Source organism: Mustelus asterias, chromosome 8 (assembly GCF_964213995.1).
Source record: "Mustelus asterias chromosome 8, sMusAst1.hap1.1, whole genome shotgun sequence".
NCBI lineage: Eukaryota > Metazoa > Chordata > Chondrichthyes > Carcharhiniformes > Triakidae > Mustelus > Mustelus asterias.
The window spans coordinates 31378641-31405919 of NC_135808.1; the positions used below are offsets into that span (position 1 = coordinate 31378641).

At 47.4% G+C, this 27279-nt stretch overlaps 1 protein-coding gene and 1 pseudogene across 2 annotated transcripts in view; both read right to left on the minus strand.

Annotated features, from left to right (window-relative positions):
- The window catches only part of LOC144497702 (uncharacterized), a 76149-nt gene that overhangs the window by 38749 nt on the left and 10121 nt on the right, over nt 1-27279 (minus strand). Inside the window, exon 6 of the mRNA XM_078219145.1 lies at nt 20271-20758. Within this exon, the coding sequence (XP_078075271.1) occupies nt 20271-20758 (488 nt within the window). The remainder of the gene's footprint in view (nt 1-20270; nt 20759-27279) is intronic.
- On the minus strand, nt 1843-15586 carry LOC144496975 (zinc-binding protein A33-like; annotated as a pseudogene). Its single transcript, XR_013498490.1, has 6 exons — nt 15143-15586; nt 8846-8959; nt 8532-8765; nt 5581-5603; nt 5343-5488; nt 1843-3076 (listed from the first exon to the last, which is right to left on the minus strand). The product of XR_013498490.1 is annotated as a zinc-binding protein A33-like (transcript).

Consider the following 27279-nt stretch of genomic DNA (forward strand, 5'->3'; position numbering starts at 1 on the left):
TTCTTTGATCACCTTTGCCCCAAGAGCTATATCTAAATCCTCCTTGGAAACATTCGATGTTTTGGCCTCAACTGCTTTCTGTGGGAGTGAATTTCACAGGCTCACCACTCTCTGGGTGAAGAAATTTCTCCTCATCTCAGTCCTAAAAGGTTTACTCTATATCCATAGACTGTGACCCCTGGTCTGGACACCCCCACCACTGGCAACATCCTTCCTGCATCTATCCTGTCTAGTCCCGTTTGACACTTACAGGTTTCAATCTGATCTCCGCTCATTCTTCTGAACTTCGGTGAAAGTAATCGTAACCGACTCAATCTCTCCTTATCTGTCAGCCCCCCCCATCTCAGGAATCAGTCAGGCAAACCTTCTCCGCACTCCCTCTGGAACAAGAACATCCTTCCTCAGATAAGGAGACCAAAACTACACACAGTATTCCAGCTGTGGTCTCACCAAGGCCCTGTATAATTGCATTAAGACATCCCTGCTCCTGCATTTGAATCCCCTCGCTATGAAGGTCAACGTACCATTTGCCCTTTTTACTGCCTGCTGCACCTGCATGCTTACCGTCCATGACTGGTGTACGAGGACACCCAGGTCTCGTTGCACAATCCCCTCTCCTAATTTATGGCCATTCAGACAATAAACTGTTTTTTCTACATAAGTTGATAACCTCACATTTCTCCACATTGCATCTGCCATGTATTTGCCCTCTCGCTCAGCTTGTCCAAATCACACTGATTGCATCCTCCTCACAGCTCACCCTCCAAATTCAAATATAATTGGTTATATTGGAAACATTATTAGATTTCTCTGATCTTTTAGCTTTTATTCAGAGGTGTATCATGCCAGCCATCCATTTTCCAACCTCAACATCTCTTTCATATAATCGGGGCATTCCCATTTAATCCAGAGTAATGATTGAAATAGAACTGCATTGGCTCCAGCAATGTTGAACATACCTGACCATCCACTGAGCTGATTTCAGAAGAAAATAAAACAAACAGGAAACAACACTCGGAGACAGTGGTTTAACTCGGCAGATTCAGAATGAACCTATCAGCAGCAAATGCAGGGAGGAACCAGCGTGTGATTGGATGCACAGCTTTTCCACATTTTCCAAACATGGTGGTGGTGTTCCCGGGAATCTGCTGCTCTTGTCCTTCTAGGTGGTAGAGGTTTTGGGTTCGGAAGGTGCTGCCTAAGGAGCCTTGGTGAGTTCCTGCAGTGCATGTTGTGGTTGGTACACACAGCTGCTACTGTGCATTGATGTTGGAGGGAGTGAATGTTTGTGGATGGGGTTAGTAATCCGGGTCTCTGAATTCCTGCTCCAGTAACAAAGCCATCATAAATTGTGTCAAGACATCTTTATGCATTGTGTGAGGTGCAAAGTGATCATAGAATACATCGAGCCTGCACCAGTAACAATCCCACCCAGGCCCTATCCCGATAACGCAGCGTAATTACCCTGCTCGTCCCCCTGACACTAAGTGGCAATTTAGCATGGCCAATCCATCGAACCTGCACATTTTTGGATTGTGGGAGGAAACCGGAGCACCCGGAGGAAACCCATGTAGACTGGGGAGAACATGCAGACACCACACAGACAAAACTCATGCAGACAGGGGGACAACGTGCAAACTCCAAAGAGGCAATCAACTGAGGCCGGAATTGAACCAGGTCCCTGGTTCTGTGAGGCTGCAGTGCTAACCACTGTGCCACCATGCCCCCCTGATGTTATCCTTCAATGTGCAGTATTAGCTTTTGCTCCTCACTCATCTGCAGTTTTAGATTAAGCTTGTGGCTCTTTTTGCAAATGAGAAACTCCAGACAGCAACTCGAGATTTATCAAGAAGAAACTTTTTTATTATAAAGAGGAAAAATATCACTTTAAAATTAAACAATATCTTAAATTGAGGCACAATGTGGAATTGATTTAAAGACACTAAAATAACCTCTGACTCCACAAATCCATTCCAATATCAGGGAATACTGGCCTTTACGAGAGTAAACAAATGTTTTGCATCTACTGATGGTTTGCTCAGACTTGCTGAAGCCTCCTAAATATCTCAGTGTCCCAGATTGTGTTATTGGAGATCTCCAGCTAGCACTGTGTGATGTATTATACCAGTACTATCCCCTGCCTGGGTGTGACAAGTGTGATATGGCTCTGGGATCCTGCTACTCTTTTTCCTAACAGTGTGTGTGATTCCTGGGATTTGTAACATGGATTCTGTATCTGGGAGACCAGCAGAGCCTTTCCCAATGGAATGAGGTGGAATGAAGAGTTCCAGGTTGGACAGCGGGTGTGAGGGTCCGAGAGTTCACACTGGGACCTCTTCATCCTGCACAGTAACACACATTGCAGTGTGGGGTCACAGCCCAAGAGCTCAGAGAAAGAAACACTCACCAATCACTGACCCAACGCACACATCTCCAACATTTATTGCCCACACTTTCCCAGTGTTGTTCCCTGCTGTACCTCACCGTTACTGTGTGAGATGTGGGATATTCTAAATCACCAGTTTAGGAATCTACTGTTCAAAATGACGCAGTTTCAGAGGAGCAGCATTTTTACCCTCATTCAATAATCCGGGAAAGAAAAACGGGAAGAGTTTCTCAGTGAAAGTGTCAGTGAAAGTGTGGAGAACGGACATATCATCAGCATCGTAAAAGGTCACCTGTCCCCACTCATAGTCCAGGAAAACTCCGATGTTCCTTGGGTTTTCACTCACACTCAGGGGGACTGATGGGCCAGCGAGAGGTTTATATTCATTCCCATTTCTCAGCCACACAGCCCAGTAACCAACTTTAGGATCTGCTGTTATCTTTCCCTTCCTATTGGCTGACTCTCTGGCCACACCCAGTGCCCAATCAGTCTTGTTCCCGACCCCCACCTCCCAGTAATGTTTCCCCGATGTGAATCCCTCTGACCCCAGGACACATGGAACCATGTCAAATCTCTCCGGATTATCAGTAACCTGTGCTGCTCGGTTACTGTCTCTCAGACTCGTCAGGTCCTCAGACAGGATGAGGTTACGATGTGCTGTGTTTGGGTCCAGGGTCAGTGAGGCTGGAACTGGGGGAATTCAAAAAGTGATCATGTTAAACATTTTAGACAGAGGAAGGTGCATGGACACAGATTAAGATCTCATGTCAGTAACACTGCACTCAGCACACATTCCAGAATCTGTGTATCAGGAAATACTTCAGTGTGCAATTAGATATAATCCCAGACTCCAGTCTGTGCCATGAACAGATATTACAAACTGGGTACGGTGTATGGTTAGATATATTCCCAGACTCCAGTGTGTACAGTGAGCAGATATTACAAACTGGGTACAGTGTACGGTTAGATATATTCCCAGACTCCAGTGTGTACAGTGAACAGATATTACAGACTGGGTACGGTGTACAGTTAGATATATTCCCAGACTCCAGTGTGTACAGTGAACAGATATTACAGACTGGGTACGGTGTACAGTTAGATATATTCCCAGACTCCAATGTGTACAGTGAACAGATATTACAGACTGGGTACGGTGTACAGTTAGATATATTCCCAGACTCCAGTGTGTACAGTGAACAGACATTACAGACTGGGTACAGTGTTCTGATGCCCCTTTACAGAAGGAAATCTGCCATTCTCACCTGGTGTGGCCGACATGTGATTACAGATGTAGTGGCATCTTAACTGTTTTCTGAAATAGCCGAACAAGCCACTGAGTTCAAGGTAATGAAGGATGAGTATTAAGCACTGGCCTTGCCAGTGACACCCACATCCCATGAAATAATAAAAAGAGCAGTTTTCCCGTTGGGAAGGAGGAGTTGATCAGCAGCACTGAAAATAAGGAACTCGCTGACATACAGAATAATTTGTACAGTATTTACAATAGACAAAGATATCCGCAAGTCAGATATCCCAAGGAAAAATATTATTGAATCAGGGATAGGGACTCACCAAAAAAAAACCAGCATAAGGAAAATAACAGTAGTAAGAAAATAATGGCACTAAAATGTGACACGTCCCGAGAACCAGGTTATATTCCAACCCCAATGTTTAGGAATTAGGAAACATTTCTACATGAGATATGTCAGAAATCGGAACTCACTTCTGCATTTTGGAATTCAGAAGAATGAGAGGTGATCTCATTAACAGGTTTGACAGGTAAATGCTGAGAGGTTGCTTCCGCTCATGGGAGAGACTGGGACCAGAGAGGCGTTGTCTCAGAATAAAAGGGCACCAATTTAAGACTGAGATGAGGAATTTCTTCTCTCAGGGGGTTGTGAGTCTTTGGAAACCCTTGCCACAGAGAGCTATGGGAGCAGAGTCCTTGTGTATGTTGGCACAATGGATTGCACTGCTGCCTCACAGCACCAGGGACCCAGGTTGGATTCAAGCCTTGCGTGGAGTATGCATGTTCTCCCTGTGTCTGCGTGGATTTCCTTTGGGTGCTCCAGTTTCCTCCCACAGCTAAGATGTGCAGGTTAGGTGAATTGGCCATGCTAAATTCTCCCTTAGTGTCCCAAGATGTTTAGGTCAGGGTAATTAGCGGGGAAAATACGTGGGGTTACAGGGATAGGTTGGGATTCTCTTCAAGAGTCAGTGCAGATTGAATGGGCCGAATGGTCTCCTTCTGCACTGTAGGGATAGGGATTCTATATTTAAGGCTGATCCAGATTGATTATTGATCAGTAAGGGAATAAAGATGTTCAGGGAAAGGGCAGGAAAGTGGATGTGAAGAATGTTGGATCAGCCGTGATCCTATTGAATGGTGGAGCAGGTTCGAGAGGCTGAATGTCCGACTCCATGGTCTTATATGGCAATCGATAAAAACTCATTTCTATATCGGAAACTGAGAGTGGTGTAATTTTTAAACATAGGTGTACACAGATATGGGACAGAGGCAGGTACAATTTGTACAGTTAGATCACAGATCAGCCACTGAAAGGCAAAACAGGCCTGAGGGTGCTAAACGGCCTTGTCCTGATCCTATCTTATACGATCACTGCTCAGTTCTCTGGCTCAGAGAGGAACACCATTATCCAGGGCTCTCAGTCTGATCCCTGTCCAGTGAGTCCTGGGACAGAGAGGAACACCATGATCCAGGGCTCTCAGTCTGATCCGTGTCCAGTGAGTCCATGGAGAGTCTGAGTGATTGGATGTCAAATCTGATTCCCTCATGCCCAAATCGTTCAATCTCAGGTCCCACATCAACAAAAGTCCCTCGAGTGAGGTCCCCAATAATCTCTCCTCAATAACAGGCAGCACCTTCGGGAGAGGACTGGGGGAGGAGATGAGGGCAGGAAACAGAGAGTGAACACAAAGCTGTGGTTTTTCTTACCTGGAGAGATGATCTTTTTCATTTTCTTCCACACTGCGTAGAGTAACGGGCCTCGAAATCCCAAGTATCTCCTTCTTGGAAACTTCAATATCTCTCCATCTTCATCTCTCTCTGCATCTTCCTCATCCTCCCCTTTATCCAGGTAGCTGTGTAAATGGGATTGATTTAATCACTCTCTGCTGGATACAGACTGTGATCACAGTGTAAAACCCTGTGAGAGTTTGGATTAGATACTCACCTTTCTCTCAATCTATTCAGTTCCTGTGGGACAGAGAATCAGAAACATTTTAATAAATATACACGCTGCTGTTTAGATTGTAATTTTCAATGATGTAGAATGAGTGATTTTAGTTAAATGTGAAGGGATTTGGGTGGAGTTTTTACTCATGGCTTCCACTCATGTGATACCACACCAGTTACCAATACCCAGCCCAACCTTGCCCCATTGTGGCGACAGGGTTTCCTCAGCTGTAGAAGAGTTTGAAAGCACACTAATAGTTACACTTATTTCTGATCTCTGTTTTCCAAGTAACTAAAGAGCTTCTATCCATGTCAACATCTGCTGCTATCAGCTGTGGACACTTCAATGCAGCATTCCTTTGACAGGGAGACAGCAGTTAACGTACCAGCTCCTGGACACTTGCAGCAGCTCAGATGTGAACAGAATGAGGCTCATTGTGATGTCCCCACAGTCAAATAGCCTGTAATTGCTCAGTGTTTGAATTGGTGTCACCCATGGGACTGAACCCCAACATGTCACTGCTCCCAGCACCAGCACCCATGGGACTGAACCCCAACATGTCACTGCTCCCAGCACCAGCACCCATGGGACTGAACCCCAATATGTCACTGCTCCCAGCACCAGCACCCATGGGACTGAACCCCAACATGTCACTGCTCCCAGCACCAGCACCCATGGGACTGAACCCCAACATGACACTGCTCCCAGCACCAGCACCCATGGGACTGAACAGCAGTGTCACTGCTCTCAGTCCAATTAGTTCATCCTCGTGTTTGTGCTCCACTCCATTCAAATCTCCTGCTGCATCTCTCTCACCCCATCAGCATAAGCTTCTAATTCTTTCCTAATTACTTGTTTCTCTGACTTCTAGTTAGTGAACTATTTCCCTCAATTGCTGCATGTGGGGGAAACTCCACATTGTATCCACCCCCTGGGTAAACAATTCCTTACTGGAGTTATTAGCGATGTCTTATTTTTATGGTCCTTAGTTTTTCCTTTCCAAGGGTGTGGGTTTCAAATCCCACTCCTGACACCATGTTCCAAGTGCTGGACAAAATGACTTCTGCCCTCAAGTCTTTATAAATCAAGGAGGACCTCAGAGGACGCGTGATGATGTAAGGCCAATGGCAAGTCCCATTGCACACAGGCATATCTCCAAATATTAATTTTCTTCTCTCCCACACAAGTAGAAGCATTTTCTTCATCAACTATTGTGAATCTTTCACCATTTTTGTCTTCCGTTTTCTCAAGAATATATCCTGAGTCTGATTCATTTATTCTCTAATGGGATTTAGTGGGATTGTGGGCATCCTCGGAAAGGATTTTGCCCATCCCTAATTGCCCTTGAAAAGGCAGTGGTCAGCCAGATACCGGGACAACAACAGTCAATGTGGTGTAGGTACACCCACAGTGCAGTTAGGAAAGGAGTTTCAGGATTCTGACCCAGGGACAGTGCAGGATAAGGTTCCAGGTCAGGATGGTGTGTGGTTCGGAGGGCAGTTTACACATGGTGCTGTTCCCATGCATCTGCTGCCCTTGTCCTAGCTGGTAGATTGCAGGTCAGGAAGGTGATGTTGAGCCACATGTTGCCCTGGAGCTGTGTGGAAGAGTCCAGGAGCTGCTCCACTGACTGCTGTCTCTCTATGGAAGATATGCTGTATTTAGGGGTAACATCACTGTCCCCAACTCAGAGCAGCACAGATTGGATTTCACCTGCTTTTCAGGACAGGACATACCTGGGCAATTTTGCACATTGTCAGCTGGACGCCAGTGTTGCAACAGCTTGGTTAGAGTTGTGGCTATTCTGAAGGATCTATTGCTGGAATACTGTCAGGGCCCAGAGCCTTTTCAGTATCTATCACCTTTAGCCGTTTCTTGCTATCATGTGGAGTGAATCAAGTTGGATAAAGACTGGCATCTGTGATGCTGGGAACCACTGGAGGAGGCCGAGATGGTTCATCAACTCGGCACATCTGGCTGAATATGGCTGTGAATGTTTCAGCCTTATCTTTTGCACTGATGTGCTGGTATCCTCTCTCATCGAGAATGGGGATATTTGTGTAGCATCATGAGTGTTCAGAAGTGAACACTCTTCAGTGTTTCCTGAGATTGTTACCTCACATCCACTGACTCTATATTGTTCTTAAAATTGAGAGACCAGGACATAATGTGATTGAACCAAGATTCAATTGAAGTTACTATCACTTTCTCAGCTTGTTAGTCAAGGTGAAATGAATGTACAAATGGTCACAACTTTCTCTGTCCTGTGTGTGGGTCTGAGAGTTTCTTTGTATTTATTCGGGGGATGTGGGCGTTGCCGGCTGGGCCAGCATTTATTGCCCATCACTAATTGTCCATGAACTGAATAGCTCGCTCAGTCATTTCAGAGAGTATTTAAGAGTCAACATTCAGTGAGCCAGATGGATTCTATGACAGTTGTTTCATGGTTAACATAAGACTTTTCATTCCAGACTTTTATTGAATTCATCAGCATGATGGGATTCGAATGCAGGTCACCAGAACGTTACTCTGGATTACTAGTCCAATGACAATACCACTATCCTATCACCTCACCAAGTCCATTGATATGAAAGGAAAACCAGGCAGAATGTGAAACTGACTCACAATTGACCCTAAGTGGGATTTCCACCCACCAATGTGTGGAACGCACTGCAGATGACCTTCTATGGTCTGCTTTGTCCCCATTGGGACTGGTTCCTCCCAGCCTACCCCTCCCTCAACGTCTCCAGTATGAATGATTTCTGATTGCTGTCTCAATGTTCCTCACAGGTCTCTATGTCCACCCCTGCTTTCAGGTCACCCATCTCTTCTCTCCCAATCCTGTTCGAGATCATTTCATTCTGGTTCCAGTTACTCTGCAGCCAGCTATTATAAAATGCTGTTTACAATCACACCAACAGTTTGGGGTTTGGGTTATAAAGGGTCACCTTGAGAAAGGAGACACTGTCTTGCTGCTCGATGTCTACACGAAGGTTCAATATCTTCCCCTGAAGTGAAGTCAGTTCCTCTTCAATTCTTCTCAGATTCTCCTCCATTGGTCGCAGATCTTCCTCCTTTTGTCTCCTCAGCTCTTCAATTAAATGTTTCTCTTTGTCTTCAAGATATTGATGGATTTGAGCAAATTGTGTGGAGATGTCTTGCTCCAGGGATCCAGTGAGTTGCTATGACAGTGAGAGAGATTGTTTAAACAGTGGGTTGTTAAAGGGTTGCAGTGTTGAAAGGGATCTGAAGTCATACTCACCTCCAGTTCTGAAATCTCCCTCTGCTGCCGCTGTTTGAATTCACTTTGATTTTTCTTTTCCTTCTCCATGGAATCCAAGGATAATTTCAGCTGGTCCAAAAAATGGAATCAGATCTCAGCGTGATCCATTGTAATGTCTGCTGTTATATCACAAACTGTGAGGAGAGGTGTTCAGGGAGAGGTGTTAACATGTGGCACGAGCACTTTATAACCGGCAGAGTGAAAGGTATTGAATCAGACCAGGTACAGCTTCAAACCAACAACAGCTTCATGGTGTATAGAATATATGAATGGATTTGATAGTTTAGACATTGCTAATTGTAAAGTAATTACTCAAAGTTTATTTATTTGTGTCACAAGTAGGCTTACATTCACACTGCAATGAAGTTGCTGTGAAAATCCCCTCGTCGCCTCACTCCCAGCACCTATTCAGGCACACTGAGGGAGAATTTAGCATGGCCAGTGCACATTACCAGCATGCCTTGTTTGATTGTATGCTGGTCTTGGGGAGTAATTGGGGATTCAATGGATCCTATACACATAGGCACAGACTAATACTGTGACAGTTGGGTTGGATTTGCGGACGTGAGGGGTTGAATTTCATTGTGGGGTGGAGTGGGGTTGAAGCGTATTGTTTAGACATTGTTCATTGTATAGTCATTGTGTTTGATTGTGTGCTGGTCTTGTGTATTAACTGAGGGTTCACTGGACCCCCTCCACATAGGCACAGACCAAAACTGTGACAGTTCGATGACAGGTTTAGACTTATGGTGTTGAATCTCACGGCGGGGGGCGGGGGGTGGAGTGAATTGTTCACCTGGATGATAAAATTAGTTGGATTGCAACAGATTTGAAGAAAATTTAAAGAAAACTGACGTAAAGCTACATTACCCTACAGTAATCGTGAACACAGTCTGTAACGAAGGAAACTTCATTAACCTTAAACTCTAGAGTAACCGACCCTCCCATTATGTCCTGTTGCCTCCCTGAATTGAAGACTAATCTCCAGGATCCTGCCGCCATCGACCCAGAAGAAATCTCACCGGGACATGAGAAACTGAGTTTATAATTTTCTTGGAAAACAGATGTTGGGAAATGACTGACAGTAAAATAAAATGAGCCAATCACTTGTTGAAGGCTCTCTGTTCATTTCCCAATTGGTTGGGAAGACAATGCTGATGAGGATTGACATGTGCATTGACCAATGGCCGGAGCCTGGGGGCGGGGTTTAGAGACAGGAAATCATGTGCTGAATTCTCCAGGGACAGAATCAGTTTCAGTGCGTTCCCCAACTCCAGAAATAATATCAACACAACACAGCCCGAATGAAGAAAGCTGAAACCTGGGACTGCATTCATATAATGTCAGTGTAAATAGAAGCGGTAAGACCTTTCACACACTATGTGGTGAACCATCGTTGGTTCCCACTGGATAGTGCTGAGCCAGGGGCTGGCCAGGACTACAAGGATGTACATATGTTACTGTTGGATTGTGCTATTGTTGCTGTTGGGTTAGGGTGGGGTTGTTACACCTTTGTACTGTAGTGTTGTGGCACATCCCAGTCAGGCTCCGCCTCCTGGGAGACGTATAAGAGTCCCTGCTCTGGCCGGGACCCCTTCAGTCTGGGATAGTGTATATAAGCTCTGGTAGCTTCATTAACAGTAATTAAAAGCCTTTCATTTACTGAGCTTCAGGCCTCGTGTTTGAGTAGCGCATCAATTTTATTTACTGTCATTAAACTCTCGTCGAAAAAAAAAAGAGAGAGTATGGAGCAAATTCTCAAGCCGGAACGCCTTACGCTAGATCCACGTGTGGTGGGCGCTTCTAACACCTTCGACCACTGGCTGAAGTGCTTCGAAGACTACCTGGCAGCCTCCGCAGCGGTCGCCACAGATGATGACAGACTCCCGGTCCTCCATGCGAGGGTAAGCGACACTGTCTACCTCGCGATCCGTGCGGCCACTAATTACCCTAAGGCCCTCGAGCTTCTAAAGAAGCGCGATACCAAACCACCTAACGAGATACACGCTCGTTACCTCGTTACCGACGACGGCAGTCTGGCGAAATGATGGAGGACTATGCCAATGAGCTCCTACAGCTAGCCAGGGGCTGTGACTGCAAAGCTGTGTCGGCTGAGCAGAGCATGTACGACCTCGCCCGAGATGCGTTTGTGGCCGGGGTCGGATCGTCGTACATTCGACTTAAACTGTTGGAGAAGCGTAACCTTAATCTTACCCAGGCCATCGAGTTAGCAGAGATGCTTGAGTCGGCTTCAAAGAGCTTAGTTTTATATCCGGAGGACCACGTGGAGACAACGTGGCAGGAGCAGTCGCAAATCCCTCCTCGTCCCTCGGGTTCGAAATGCTGTGTAATGGCGTGCTCCCATTCGGGCCAGACAACGGCTGCAGCCCCGTGCGGCCCGCGGTGCTACTTCTGTGGAGGAGCGAAGCATACCCGGCAAAAGTGTCCCACTAAAGCTGTATTGTGCACCGCATGCGGTAAAAAAGGGCATTATGCAAAAGTGTGCCGATCTAAACCCAGGAACGACAGTGCGGCCTGTGATTCTTCAGAGCTCGGGTCATCATCGTCGAAGTCGTCGCAGGGTTCGTCCACGTGCGAGACCAGGACGACGCCATTATGGTCGACGGAGTCGGAGGAGTATGACCACCAGGGGTCGCTGAGTTTGGCGCCCTCACCCACGTGCGATTCATGGGGGCAGCCATGTTGGTCGACACTGACCACGAACGACCAGCAGGGGTCCTCCGCATCGATTTCAGCTGCCTGCAGTGGCGTTCATGAACCAACGGTGGCATCGATCATCCTGGACCAGGCCAAGCCTCATAGACTCGACCGTTCTATGATGAATATCCAGGTAAATAATCATGTGATTTATTGTCTGTTTGACAGCGGGAGCACTGAGAGCTTTATCCACCCAGACACTGTGAAACGGTGTGGACTCCAGATTCAACCTGCCAAACAGACAATCTCTATGGCATCGAGGTCCCGGTCTGTTGCCGTGCGAGGGAGTTGCGTGGTAACCATGAAAGTACAAGGCACAGTTTACGAGCGCTTCAAGCTCCTTGTGTTGCCGTATCTTTGCGCGCCAATACTTCTCGGACTAAACTTCATGGTCCACTTGAGGAGTGTAATCCTACAGTACGGTGGGCCACTCCCTTCACTGGCAGTGGGAAAACAGCAGCAGCCTCCAAATTGCCCAACGCGCCCCGCCTGTAGCCTCTCGACGCTGAAGATCACCACACCCTCCTTGTTTCAGAATCTTGTGCCAGGCTGCAAGCCCATCGCGACTAAAAGTAGGCGTTACAGCACTGAGGATCGGATCTTCATTAGATCTGAGGTTCAGCGGCTCCTCAAAGAAAGGATCATACAACCCAGTGTTAGTCCGTGGAGAGCACAGGTCGTGGTGGTCAAGAGCGGGAACAAACCCCGGATGGTCATTGACTACAGTCAGACCATTAACCGATATACGCAGCTGGATGCGTTTCCCCTCCCGCGCATATCTGATATGGTCAATCAGATTGCGCAGTACCGGGTGTTCTCCACCATAGACCTCAAGTCTGCCTACCACCAACTCCCCATTCGCCCAGAGGACCAACAATACACGGCTTTTGAGGCGGATGGTCGCTTGTATCATTTTCTCAGGGTTCCCTTTGGTGTCACCAATGGGGTCTCAGTCTTCCAGCGTGCTATGGATCGAATGGTGGACCAGAACGGGCTGCGGGCTACCTTCCTGTACCTGGATAATGTCACCATCTGCGGCCATGACCAGCAGGACCACGACACAAACCTCCTGAACTTCTTACGCACTGCATCTCGCCTGAACTTGACCTACAACAGGGAGAAGTGTGTGTTTCGTACGCTCCGTTTAGCCATCCTAGGATACGTGGTGGAAAACGGGGTCATTGGCCCTGATCCAGACCGTATGCGCCCCCTTGCTGAACTTCCCTTACCTACTAGTGCAAAAGCACTGAGAAGATGCTTAGGCTTCTTCTCTTATTATGCGCAGTGGGTTCCCAACTACGCGGACAAAGCCCGTCCGCTCATTAAGTCCACGACTTTTCCCCTAACGCCAGAGGCCCGATTGGCCTTCGATAAATTAAAAGCCGACATCGCGAAAGCTACGATGCACGCTGTTGATGAGTCCATCCCCTTTCAGGTGGAGAGCGATGCATCTGATTTCGCCCTGGCCACCACACTTAACCAGGCGGGCAGGCCCGTCGCATTTTTTTCCCGCACCCTCCAAGGCCCCGAAATTCGGCATTCAGCGGTGGAAAAGGAGGCCCAGGCCATTGTGGAGGCCGTCAGACACTGGCGCCATTACTTGGCGGGAAAACGGTTCACCCTGATCACAGACCAGCGGTCCGTGGCGTTCGTGTTTAACAACACGCAGAGGGGCAAGATCAAGAATGACAAGATCTTGCGGTGGAGAATTGAACTCTCCACCTATAACTACGATATCATGTATCGTCCAGGGAAACTCAATGAGCCCTCGGATGCCCTCCCGCGTGGAACATGCGCTAGTATTCAGGAGGACCGTTTGCACGCCCTCCATAATGATCTGTGCCATCCTGGGGTCACTCGGCTCTACCACTTTGTAAAAGCCCGCAACCTGCCTTACTCGGTGGAGGACGTCAGGTTGGTAACAAGGCGCTGTCGGATTTGCGCGGAATGCAAACCGCACTTTTACCGACCTGACCGGGCACATTTAGTCAAGGCCACTCGTCCCTTCGAGAGACTGAGTGTTGATTTTAAGGGCCCCCTTCCCTCAACAGATCGGAACGTGTACTTCCTCAATATCATTGACGAGTACTCTCGGTTCCCTTTTGTTGTTCCCTGCTCGGATACATCCGCTGCCACGGTGATCAAGGCATTCCGTGATCTCTTTACCCTGTTCGGGTACCCCAGCTACATCCATAGCGACAGGGGCTCGTCGTTCATGAGCGATGACTTGAGGCAATTCCTGCTCTCATACAGGATTGCCTCTAGTAGGACCACGAGTTACAACCCATGGGGTAATGGACAGGTGGAACGCGAGAATGCTACAGTCTGGAAGGCTGTCTTACTGGCGTTGAAGTCAAAAGGTCTTCCAGTCTCCCGTTGGCAAGAGGTGCTCCCTGATCCGCTCCATTCTATTCGCTCCCTCCTGTGTACGGCAACCAATGCTACTCCCCACGAGAGGATGTTCTCATTCCCTCGGAAGTCTTCCTCGGGGACCTCATTACCGTCTTGGTTAACGTACTCAGGACCCGTCCTACTGCGGCGACATGTAAGGGCCCGCAAGTCCGATCCGTTGGTCGAACAGGTCCATCTCCTCCACGCCAACCCTCAGTATGCCTATGTGGCATACCCTGACGGGCGAGAGGACACGGTCTCGATCCGAGACCTGGCGCCAGCAGGGGACGTAGCAACCCCTGTCGCTCCCATACCCCCAGTAACAAACCCATTATCTCTTAGTTCTTCCCCGGACAGGGCGCGGGCAGCATCGGGACCATTGCTTAACCATTTTACTCCCATGTACAGCTTGCCTGAGGCCAGAAGATGGTCGCCACCGCAGGGCGTGTCAGGATCCCCTGGACTACCGTCACTTCAGGGTCAACCGGCCTGTGAGTCTGTGGAAGAACAGCTGGACACCGTTTTGGGGAGAACGCCACCGCAAGTGCCTACTCCGGTGTCACCGCCGGTATTGAGGAGGTCACAACGACGGTGCGGTCCCCCTGACTGTCTGAACTTATAGACTGCTGACATTTTATTCTGGTTTTTTTGTACCCCGCCGGCCTTTGTTTTCAAAGGAGGGGTGAATGTGGTGAACCATCGTTGGTTCCCACTGGATAGTGCTGAGCCAGGGGCTGGCCAGGACTACAAGGATGTACATATGTTACTGTTGGATTGTGCTATTGTTGCTGTTGGGTTAGGGTGGGGTTGTTACACCTTTGTACTGTAGTGTTGTGGCACATCCCAGTCGGGCTCCGCCTCCTGGGAGAGGTATAAGAGTCCCTGCTCTGGCCGGGACCCCTTCAGTCTGGGATCGTGTATATAAGTTCTGGTAGCTTCGTTACAGTAAATAAAAGCCTTTCATTTACTGAGCTTCAAGCCTCGTGTCTGAATAGCGCATCACACTATTAACATTAACACTCACATTTCCCACTGTCAGATTTCAGTATTGAGCTGCAACCAAGCAGGAGGATAGAGCAACATCTGTCTACTAACTTATTAGAGTCCCAATTACAGCCCAAAAAACACCATGAACATGGAGACGGGTGACTCACTGTGTCCCCTTACCTTGTATTTTTGAACGGCCACTTGGAGAGATAGGAATCTGTGAGCTAAATGTGGGGGCGAATCTACACATTTGGCACAGATCACAATCTCACCCTCCTCACAGAACAGGATCAGCTTCTCCCCGTGTTTCTCACAGACAGACTGCTCTCTCTCTGTGTCTCCATCCAGCTTCTCCCCGTGTTCCTCCTCCAGTTTCAGCTCGAGTTGCCTGGTTTCCTCACAGAGATTGGCCAGTACCCTGTTACTGGTGAAACTTCTCCGGGGGAGAAGCTGCTGACATTCCGGGCAGGACACAGCCTGACGCTGCTTTCCCCAACACTTCTGGATACAGGATTTACAGAAGTTGTGCTCACAGTCCAGCCGCACCGGCTCCACAAACAGAGACTGACAGATGGAGCAGGTTAAATTCTTACTCAGGATTAAGATGTGTTTACTGACGGCCATCTCCGTTGCTGCTCCTCGTTCGCTGAACTTTCAGTTTCATTTCAGTTTCATTTCACCCAGGCTATCTGTAACTTTCACCTCCCTCTCTGTGTCCTCAACGGGGCAGTGTCACCAAAACAAATTTTCTGGCAAAATAAAATCTTCACTTGATCCAATGACTTTTCCAGTTTGTACAGATTGAAGAGGAAAATCTGGGGAGAGGTCAGGAATTTGAACAGGGACTCATCCATTAACCCCTTCACTGCTGACAGTAAAATGCACATTATGAATCTGAGTAAATCTGCCCTCACCCCACATGGACCCATCAGATTCCCCAGGGATCCCAGCAAGAAAACGTTTTTAAACTAATCCCACTGCCGCCCACTCAACCCCCAAAATCCAGTATACATCCCAAATCATTCCTCTCTGTCCTGCTCCCTCCCAGAGCCATGTACCTATCCCAACGGAACCCTTTGATCCACACAGTCCCAAGATCCCTGTAGTAACTCAGATTGCCTGATTCTCTCCCATAGTCCGGTACCGATGCCAAACTAATCCTACTGGTTCATCTTTCCCCATGGTTATGTGAATCCCAAACTAAATTCACTGGCCTGCACTCTCCCCATAATCCCACTGGTCTACACTCTCGCCATTATCCTGTATCAATCTCAAACTAATCTACTGTCCCACTCCCCATCGTCCTGTATCGATCTCAAACTAATCCACTGTCCCACTCCCCATAGCCCTGTATCAATCTCAAACTAATCCCATTGTCCCACTCTCTCCCCATATCCTTGTGTCAATCCCAAACCAGTCACACTGTCCCACTCTCTCCTCATAGCCCTGTATCAATCTCAAACTGATGCATTATCCCACTCTCTCCCCATTGCCCCGATTCTCACCTATGCCCCTGTAATAATCACAAAGAAATCCCACTGCCCCACTCTTTCCTCATTTCTGCATCAATTCCAAACTATTCCCACTCTCTCCACATAATCCTGCTGCCCTGTGCTCTCTCCATATCCCTGTATCTATCCCAAACGAATCCCACTGCCCCAAACTCTCTGCTGATTTTTCAGAAAATAAATATTAATTCTGCTATTGCACTGTTACCTCTGGGTGTCTCTCTTGCATCTTTTAGTAACCCTATCCTTTTTTTTGTGTTTCTAGTGTATTCCACAATTTTTAGTCTAATCCTTGATAATTATTTTTTCAGATCCACTTTACATTTCCAATGTTTCATTTAACTTCTTTTCTCTCCTTCTTGAGCTCTCTGATGTAAGTCTGACCCCATGTTATGATCTCCATCACAGGAAGCACAAGGAGCGAGGCAGACTGAGGATAAAAACTGTGCGGTTGGCACCAACCTGATCCACAACAGCCATCCAACCAACCAGCCAAGGAGCCTGGGTTGTTGTGGCAACACACACTTCACTCTCCCTGCTGATGCTAGCCAGGCTCTGCCCATTCTCTGGCTCCACCTACTCCCAGCCCTGCCATCCCATCAATCATGGTGCCCATGTGAGACTCTGCCATCTTGGTGAAGGAGTCACTGCAGGGGGTGAGGATGAGGGTCTTGCTGCTGGAGATGTGTGAGGGACTCCATCAGTGATGCAGCCAGTAATTTTGAGGTGTGGTGCTCGAAGAAAATGTGTTAGCCATATCATTTCCAAATCTATGCTTACATTGTTTTCCTCTGATATATTTTTATTAATTTACAGGATATAGCATCACTGGCTAGGCCAGCATTTATTGTCCTTCCTTAATTACCCTTCAGAAGGTTGTGAAGAGTTCCCTTCTTGAACCGCTGTAATCCTGGAGTTGTAGGTACACCCACAGTGCTGTTAGGGAGGAAGTTCCAGGATTTTGACCCAGTGATGGGAAAGGAACGAGTGACATATTTCCAAGTCAGGATGGTGAGTGACTCAGAGCGGAACAATTTTAGTCCCCAAAAGTCAGTAACATTCTGCTTTTTAGGCATTTTATTTGGAACCATGTGATATTGTTCATCATTAGTCTTTAGCAAAGCTGGAATTTCATTACTCAACAGTTTATGTTTTAGATTCAAGTTTATTAAGACATGAGTTACAGAAAACTTTCCTTATTTCTGACTGGGGGATGGTGCATGGAGGGAACACTGCTTTTCCTGGGCCTGGTTGTAATGGATACAATTTCAAAATGTGAAACTGATGCAAGATTTGGGAGTATTGTGCACGGTGAGGAGAATAGTGATGGACTTCAAGAGGATGTAGAGAGGCTGGTGGAATGGGCAGACACGTGGCAGATGAAGTTTAATGTAGATCAGTGGGAAGTGATACATTTTGGTCAGAAAAATGAGAAGCTGTGACACAAAATAAAGGTTACAATTCTAAATGCAGGAGCAGAGGGAGCTGGGTGTATTTTGCATCAATCATTGAAAGTGGCAGGACAAGTTCCAGTTACTCAATTACATTGAATCCTGAGTTTTATAAATAGGGCACAGAGTACAAAAGCAAGTCAGTTATAAACATTTATAAAACATTGGCTCAGTCTGAACGGGAAGAATGTGAATGTTTTTGAAAGGATGCAGCAAATATTTACGAGAATGTTTCTGAGGATGAGAGAGTTCAGTTATGTGGATAGATTGGTGAAGCTGGCACTGTTCTCCTTGGAGAAGAGATAGTTGAAAGGAGATTTGTTAGATGTGTTCAAAATCATGGGGGATCTGGATAGAGTAAATAGGGTGAAACTGTTCCCATCGGCAGAATCGACATTGGAAAACATCTCCTTACACTTGGACAGATTCATAGAATCCCTACAGTGCAGAAAGAGGCCATTTGGCCCTTCAAGCCTGCACTGACGCTCCAACAGAGCATCTTACCCAGGCCCTATCCCTGTAACCCCTCATATTTACCCCACTAATCCCCCAAAACTACACGTCTTAGGACTTTAAGGGACAATTTGCCATGGCCAATCCACTTAAACTGCACATCTCTGGACTGTGGGAGGAAACCGTAGCACCTGGAGGACACCCACACGCACACGGGGAGAACATGCAAACTCCGCACAGAGAGTGACCCAAGCTGGGAATCGAACCCGTGGGTTTCCTCCGGGCGCTCCAGTTTCCTCCTACAGTCTGAAAGATGTGCTGGTTAGGTGCATTGGCCATGCTAAATTCTCCCTCAGTGTACCCAAACAGGCGCAGGGGTGTGGCAACTGGGGGATTTTCACAGTAACTTCATTATAGTGTTAATGTAAGCCTATCTGTGACACTAATAAACTTTAAACTTTAAAATAATTCTAAATCTACAGACATAACCACATGGCAAGACAGAGCACTTTAAATGGTGAATTCAGAAAGTTTATTAACAATAAATAGGTAACAAGTCAGAAAGATTCAGTGTCAATTAACAGTAATTCAGTCAGAGCAGAAAGCTTAACTTTGAAAATTGGACAGACTTCTCATCATTCTGCTCAGACCAGGAAGTGAAGTGACGGCTCCAAAAACACGGATAACAAGGAAAAGGAACCCCACACCAAGCACTTGTCAAGACACCTTTTTATCCCTTAACAACATTGAAAGCTCACCTTAGCCACTTGTTGAAAAATAGCCAATTGGGTCTATTGTCAATAATGAAATCAGAGTCTGCCTCATTGGGTTTGTTTTAGTTAATTACACACATTGTCTCAACTTTAAGAATCTCTTAAGCTTTATCTCTTGTCTTGATTTAGCCCAAGTGTCGAACAATAATTGGTTAACATAACTGTCTGTCACTTATTATAGACATGAAGTGGAGATGCCGGTGTTGGACTGGGGTAAACACAGTAAGAAGTCTCACAACACCAGGTTAAAGTCCAACAGGTTTATTTGGTTTTGCTACCAAATAAACCTGTTGGACTTTAACCTGGTGTTGTGAGATTTCTTACTTATTATAGAGACATCTTGAAGAGGAGCAAAATCATTCCCTCTGACAAGGTTAACAAGTTGATGATAACTTTTTAATCTGTCTGGAAGGCAACATCTTATAATTCTCATCATATTAGAAGAATTTGTATGAACTCAAGTATTAATGATATAATGTGTTTATAATTATAAAAGTTATAACCTTTTTGTGTTCCAGATTACATTACCAGCTTTACAACTACATTGATTAATGAATTACTTATTCTTTAATTGTCTCAAAATTAAGTCTGTCTATTTAATAAATCTGGCTGGTTTCCATTAGTGCTTTTTTTAAATGGTTTTTGTGAATTCATCACAAAATGCTCAATCACAGATTAATTCAAACTACAAAATGATTGTCACACTGAAACTATTGATTTTGAAACTCGCAACAATATGTGTCAGTTCCGATTAAAGATCTTTGAGCTGAAAACCACAGGAAGCTGTCAGTTTCTGGGAGATTTTGGGGTCCTGGGAAGCCCAGTTGGACATTGATACATTTCACTCTGTTCACAGTGACAATGGGGGAATGGAACCCAGACAAACCCCTAACTGACCCCCACCAGAATGGTAACACGTGCACACACAATGGGCTGGGGTCACAATTCATGACCTTTTCATTTTAACTGTCCCACCCCCTCCATTCTGCCCCCGTCCTGCCCACCAATCCTTTCCCTCCTCACATGGGGGTTTAATATCGACAGCATTTCCTTCACTGTTTAGGAATCTACGCTTCCAAATGTCGCATATTTAATTGGAGCTGCTCTCGGAATCCTCTTTTTATAATGCAGACCTGAAATAAGGGAAGAGTTTCTCAGTGAAGGTGTCAGTGAAAGTGTGGAGAACGGACATATCATCAGCATCGTAAAAGCTCACCTGTCCCCCCTCATAGTCCAGGAAAACTCCGATGTTCCTGGGATTCACTCTGGGGGTCAGGGGGACTAACGGGCTTTCCAGAGCTCCGTATCCATCCCCGTTTCTCAGACGCAGCGCCCAGTAATCATGTTCGGGGCCCAGTGTGAGATCCGCCTTCCTATTGCCTGACTCTCTGGCCACACCCACCTCCCAGTCAGTCTTGTCCCCGACCTCCACCTCCCAGTAATGTCTCCCCGACGTGTGTCCCTGCGCCCCCAGGGAACAAAGAGTCTCACTGAACCTCTCCAGGTTATTAGAAACCAGCATGGTCGTACTGATTTTCACACTGCTCCGCTGCTTAGACAGGATGAGCTGACGACGCTCTGTGGTCGAGACCAAGGTGGGGGAAGCTGAGACTGGGGAAATAAAAAAAACATCCGGGTAAATATTTTACACAGTGGATGGATACAGATGAAAGTCTGATGTCTGTGTAACTGGACCCACCCTCCCCACCATCACCCTCCGACCCCCCTCCCCTCCCCACCCCACCCCACCATCACACCCCAAACCCCCAGTCCATAGTTGCTGCAGCATTGAATATTACTGACTGATGACAGTGAACTGTTAGCTACATTGCCGTACAAAGCACACAAGGAGCAGCAGTGGGTCAGTCAGTCCATCAAGCCTGCTCCTCCAGTTAATAAGAGCATGATTGATCAAACCTGCATCCTGCCTTCTTCCACAGTTAAAGGTGTGGGTCGGTGGATTGTCCGTGGTAAATTTCCCCTTAGTGTGCCAAGGTGTGTAGGTTAGAAGGATTGGCCCTGGAAAATGTGTGGGGTTACGGGATGGGGCGGGGGAGATATTCAGAGTCAGTGCAGACTCGATGGGCCGAATAGCCTTTCTGCACTATAAGGGTTCTACAATAACCTCTCACCCTCTTGCTTACCAAGATTTTACGCACCTGTGCTTTACAAATACTCAAAGTCGCGGTTTCTGCTATCTTTATCGGAACAGAGTTTCAAAGATTCACGACCTTCTGAGAGAAAACATTTCACCTCATCTCTCTGCTTACATATTGTCCTTACGAATCATACAAACAAAGAGCAGCACACTAGGCCATTCAGCCCCTCCAACCTGCTCCAGTGTGTACAGTAAATACAGCGTCTCAATCTCATCACTGCCCAGAGAGGCCCATTTGCAAGGTCTGAATGTCTGGGTGTCAAATTAAGACATTCTGCCGCCCTCATTCTCACATCCCTCTGTGGATTGTCACCCTGTCGGCTTGGAGAGGCTGTGTGCTGCGACTCTGCCTTCAGCAACGTCATCAGGAGTTCTTTGCCCCCACCACCCCCATGGGCACCCATGGCAGCAAGGTCAGTTGGGGGGGAGGGGGGGAGGTGCCACACAAAGTGCAGTCCAAAGAGCCCACAATGCCAGAACAAAGGAAGACTCTGCAGCTCTGGGACTGCCATGGCTGGGAGGGGGCTGAAGATGGTCCCAGTCATTGTGGTTTGACACATCACCAAATTCTGACCACCAACCCGTGAAGATCTTGTGACGGTGACACAAGACCTCCCCGTGTGCATCAAAGGCAGAGTCGCTTTCTACCACGGTCCATTTGTCAAGTCCTGTGGGGAAGGGGAATTGGCAAATTAATGGGGTCGGGGCAGTGAACCCAGGAGTCCCCCCGAGTCAAGAACACAAGATACACGCGCATGAAGGTCACTGGACACCTGTATTGGGACTGAGCTGCCTTTGGACAGCAGCAGCGGTTACTGAGCACTCCAGAAGATAGCCTCTGCTTGCCTCAGATGGTGAGGGGGGGTCAGAAAGGGTGCCCTCAAAATGGCCTGTCCCACTTCCTGTTGGGGAAGTAAACCCTGCTGGATCCCATCTTCACTCTCGCAGAAAGAAAACGTTAGCTGCTCCAACTCGGGACGTTGCAACACTGGAAGACAATCTCAAGCACGACTGACCAGAAAGAAGAGGTGCAATGAGCTGTCAAGTCTTGAAATTGACCTCGGTGCCCTCGGTGAGACCCACCTCCCTGGGGAGAGACACCTGAAGGAACAAACTGGGAATATACCTTCTGCTGGAGAGGGCAGGCTGACAGTGACTCGAATATCCATGGAGCTGGTTCTGCCACTGGGAATTGGATGTGGGATACTCAACCAAAATTCCTCAATTGTATCCATGAAATTCCATCCAGAGCTCAACCATAACCAATCTACCAGGGTCATCGGCACAAAGGCCCCAGTGCAGATGTTCAGAAAAAGTTCTATTCTGACCTTGAGGTCCTTCCTGCCAGCCCAGAGAAAGAAAATAACCATTCTCCCGGGGCAACTTAATTGCCAGTGTTGGCCATGACTCCAATTTCTGGAGAGAATCCAGTGGGAAAAATAGCGAGAAGTCCACCCTTTCCTCCTGGCATCTCGGTGCCCTCCTGCCAACAAAGTTCACTCAGCATGGCATCCTTAGAAACAGTAAGAAGTCTCACAACATCAGGTTAAAGTCCAAAAGATTTATTTGGTATCACGAGTTTTCAGAGCAATGCCCCTTCATCAGGTGAGTCACTGAGAAAGGAGCAGTGCTCCGAAAGCTCGTGATACCAAATAAATCTGTTGAAATTTAACTTGGTGTTGTGAGACTTCTTACTGTGCCCATCTCAGTCCAGCGCCGGCATCTCCACATCATGGCGACCACCGACTCTTTATAAACAAACACCCACTTCCGTCAATAAGACAAATACAAACCACATGAAAGTATCAAAGATCAAAGCACTATCTCTTCCTGGATTACGTCGTTGTTCCAGTCAAAGACCGAAGTGATGTCTGTGTCACTCGATCCATGTGGGGGACTGATGCCTGCCAGACAGATCATCGACTGATGCTGAGTGTCCACCCAGCAGCAAGTCATCACAAGACCCTGAACTCCAAGAAGAAGATCATTGTCTCACCCCTAAAGCTGCCAGACCAAAGAGAGGACATCCAAGCATAGCTCACAGCCAACCGGCTAGGTTTCCCCAAGTGCAACGGAATTTCCGAACTGTGCGATCAAATGAAGTCAGCTGCGTGGGACGCGTGCGTTCCCAACCATCGCCGAGCCTCATGGTCACCAGCATTGGTTCAATGAAAATGATGCTGAAATACGTGACCTCCTGGAAGGAAAAGGCTCAGTGCTCATTGCCTGACAGAACAATCCAAGAGGCAGCGTTTCCAACAGTTCCAGACGGACAGCCAAGGACAAACCCGGAAGAGAAAGGAGGAGTGGGAAGAGAAAGTCCAAGGGACCCAATGAAATGCTGACCTTCCACGGTAGCACAATGGGGCGGCACGGTAGCACAGTGGTTAGCACTGCTGCTTCACAGCTCCAGGATCCCGGGTTCAATTCCCGGCTCGGGTCACTGTCTGTGTGGAGTTTGCACATTCTCCTCGTGTCTGCATGGGTTTCCTCCGGGTGCTCCGGTTTCCTCCCACAGTCCAAAGATGTGCGGGTTAGGTTGATTGGCCAGGTTAAAAAAAAAAAAAAATTGCCCCTTAGAGTCCTGAGATGTGTAGATTAGTGGGTAAATATGTGGGGGTGGGGCCTGGGTGGGATTGTGGTCGGTGCAGACTCGATGGGCCGAATGGCCTCCTTCTGCACTGTAGGGTTTCTATGATTCTATGATTCCTGACGTGCAAAGCTTTTCCGAAACAATCGATGGACCCAGGTCAAATGGACAAAGTCCCCTTCACTGACAGGATGGAGTTTCTCTTCTGAAGGGTGACAAAGCCACCCATCGATGCTGGAAAAGACATCTCCCATTCCTGAATCCACAGCGTCAGGTGTCAGCGGCTGCAGGCTGTCCCCCAGATCCTGTGGCCGAATCCATGGGTGAGTCACCATCGACGGGAAAGCTGCAACAAACCATCAAACTGATGGGAAACAACAAATCCGACGGCCCGGAAGGTATTCCAGCTGAGAGTGTCAAAGCCAGCAGAGTTTTCCTCACATCAGAATTCCATGCCCCTCATCCAATTTGCAGGATATAGAAATCCCCTCGATTCAAGAATGAGATCTTCAAGAAAGGAGATAAGTTAGGCTGTGGAAACTATCGAGGTATTTGTCCATTGGAATGAAACGTGACTTTACCTGGGTTTGGGGCTCAGTTGAGATGTCTATTTCCCAGCAGGCCTGAGGAGTTCCGCGCATACGCAGAGCGGTCACATGACCAGCTGCACATGCTCTGTGCCCTTCCTTTGGGGTTTTCTTTTCTGTTGAGCGGCCATTGGAAACGTGCTTGACTGGTGAAAACCACAGTCACAGGACCCAGCATGGGCCTGGGAAAAGGGAATTTCTTCTGGCATTGTGGGCTCTTTGGACTGCACTTTCTGTGGCACCTACCGCCGCCCCCCCCCCCCCACCCCTCCCCCCAATGACCTTGCTGCATGGGTGCCATCGGGGGGGGTGGGGGCAAAGAACTCCTACACCATGGACGTAACCAGGCAAAGAGAGGAAAGGAATGAACGAGAGAAGAATAAACCTCCTAAAAGACTTGGAGGACAGCACTGGGATAAAGATACCACCCAGAGACAGAGAGAGATCATTTGGAGGAAGAGAGAGAGACCACCAGGAGAGAGAGAGAGAGAGACCACCAGGAACGAGAGAGAGACCACCGGGAGAGTAATAGATGGAGAGAGAGAGAGAGAGAGACAACCTGGAGAGATAGGGAGAGAGACTGACCACCAGGAGATACAGAGTGAGAGAGAGAGAGAGACCACCAGGAGAGTAATAGAGAGCGAGAGAGATAGAGAGAGACCATCTGGAGAGAGATAGAAAGAGACCATCTGGAAAGAAAGAGATAGAGAGACCACCGAGAGAGAGAGAGAGGGAGAGAGAGACACAACCTGGAGGGATAGGGAGACAGGCTGACCACCAGGAGACGCAGAGAGAGAGCGAGAGAGAGAGACCAACAGGAGAGTAATAGAGAGCGAGAGAGACCACCTGGAGAGACCACTGGGTGAGGGAGAGAGAGAGAGAGAGACCATCTGGAGTGTAAGAGAGAGCAAGAGAGATAGAGAGAGACCACTGGAACAGAGAGAGAGAGAGAGACCATCTGGAGAGAGAAAGAGAGAGACCATCAGGAGAGTAATAGAGAGAGAGAGAGAGAACCTGGAGAGAGAGGGAGAGAGACTGACCACCAGGAGACACAGAGAGAGAGAGAGAGACCACCAGGAGACAGAGAGAAAGAAAGGGAAAGAGAGACAACCAGGAGACACAGAGAGAGAGAGAGAGAGAGAGAGATCACTAGGAGAGAGAGAAAATGAGAGAATTCACCAGGAGACACAGATAGAGAGAGACCATGAGAGAGAGAGAGAGAGACATTGGGAGACAGAGGCCTGGCTGAGGACCAGAGGTTCCAGGCAGCTAATGTGCTTCTGTGTGCTGGATCCATGTAACTGGGGCTCACTGAGGCCCTGGGGAGTTGGACAAACCCGGACACAAGTTCTCCTGAATCACCTACTTCCTGTGGCTGAGGAAATGCTCCCGGAGACAGTGTGGTTCTCCTTCGAAAGGAACCTCCAGCATAGTCTGTGCTTCCCAGACAAATCCAAGGAAAAGATTGAGAACAAGACCAGGAACTCTTGATTGGCCTAATCAAACTGACCAAATCATTTGACTCAGTAAATCACGAGGATCGATGGATTGTTCCCCAGACATTTGGATGTTCATCACAATCCTGCTGTTGATGATATTATAACTGTCAGGAGTGGGAGATCTGAGACAAACACTTTCTAAACCTGCTCCAATGTCAAACAGTGTAATAACCTCCCAGACTATTCACAATCTACCTGTCAGGAGTTATTCACCTCATCAAAGATCCTCTGCCCTCTGGTATGAATATTAAATAGCATCTTGATGGAAGACTTTTTAACCTCAGTTGCCTCTGTGCCAAAACTAAACTGACCACCATAGACGTACATGATCTACGGTTTACGGAAGACTGCAGTGTCGGTGCCCTCTCTGCACCAGACTTGCAAATTATCCCCCTTGAGCTCTTCAATTCTCCATGCAAAAAACTTGAGAGTTACCAAAAACTTAAATAGCAACCCAGACCTGCCAATCAAATATTTCACCTGCCATATATATTGAAGGAGAGACTCTGTGATACATTGGCAGCCATCTTCTTCAATATTGGTGAGGAGATCCAACACTGGCTCAGTTGCCCAGCTCAGCTTCCTACAAAGTAGAGGAGGGAATGTGTAACAACAAAGACCTCGGTAAGAAGTCTCACAACACCAGGTTAAAGTCCAACAGGTTTATTTGGAATCACGAGTTTTCGGAGCACTGCTCCTTCGTCAGGTGAGCGGAGGTTAGTTCACACACATGGCATCGATTTGTGCAAAGGCACAATTGCAAGATATTTACAGATTAGAATGTGAACAGTGGTTGGAATGTGAGTCTTTACAGGTAAGAACAGTGTGTGGAGAGAGGGATAATCAAAGGTTAAAGAGGTGTAAATTGTCTCAAGCCAAGACAATTGGACTTTAACTGTGAATCTGCTTACTGTGCCCACCCCAGTCCATCTCCACATCATAACAAAGACCTCCACAAGTCAACAGAAGTCCGAGTGCACAGAGTGGCTGTTGTCACAACTCTCCTGCACTGCAGTGAGACCTGGACTGTGCATCATGATACACAAAACAGCTCGGGAAATTCCTTCGACAATATTCCCCAGATTCAATGGCAGGAACATCCAACAAACGCTCAAACCTATCTTGAAGTCACCGCCACAAATATTCAGGAAAAACTCCAACAGATTCAACTATGATGGACTGGACAGTGTCTGAATATCTGAAATGAATCTCCCTCTGCCAGTGCCTGGTTTCTCAACTCGCAAATGACCAGCATTCCAGGGAAGGTTAGGAAAGCAATCACTACACAAAACACACCT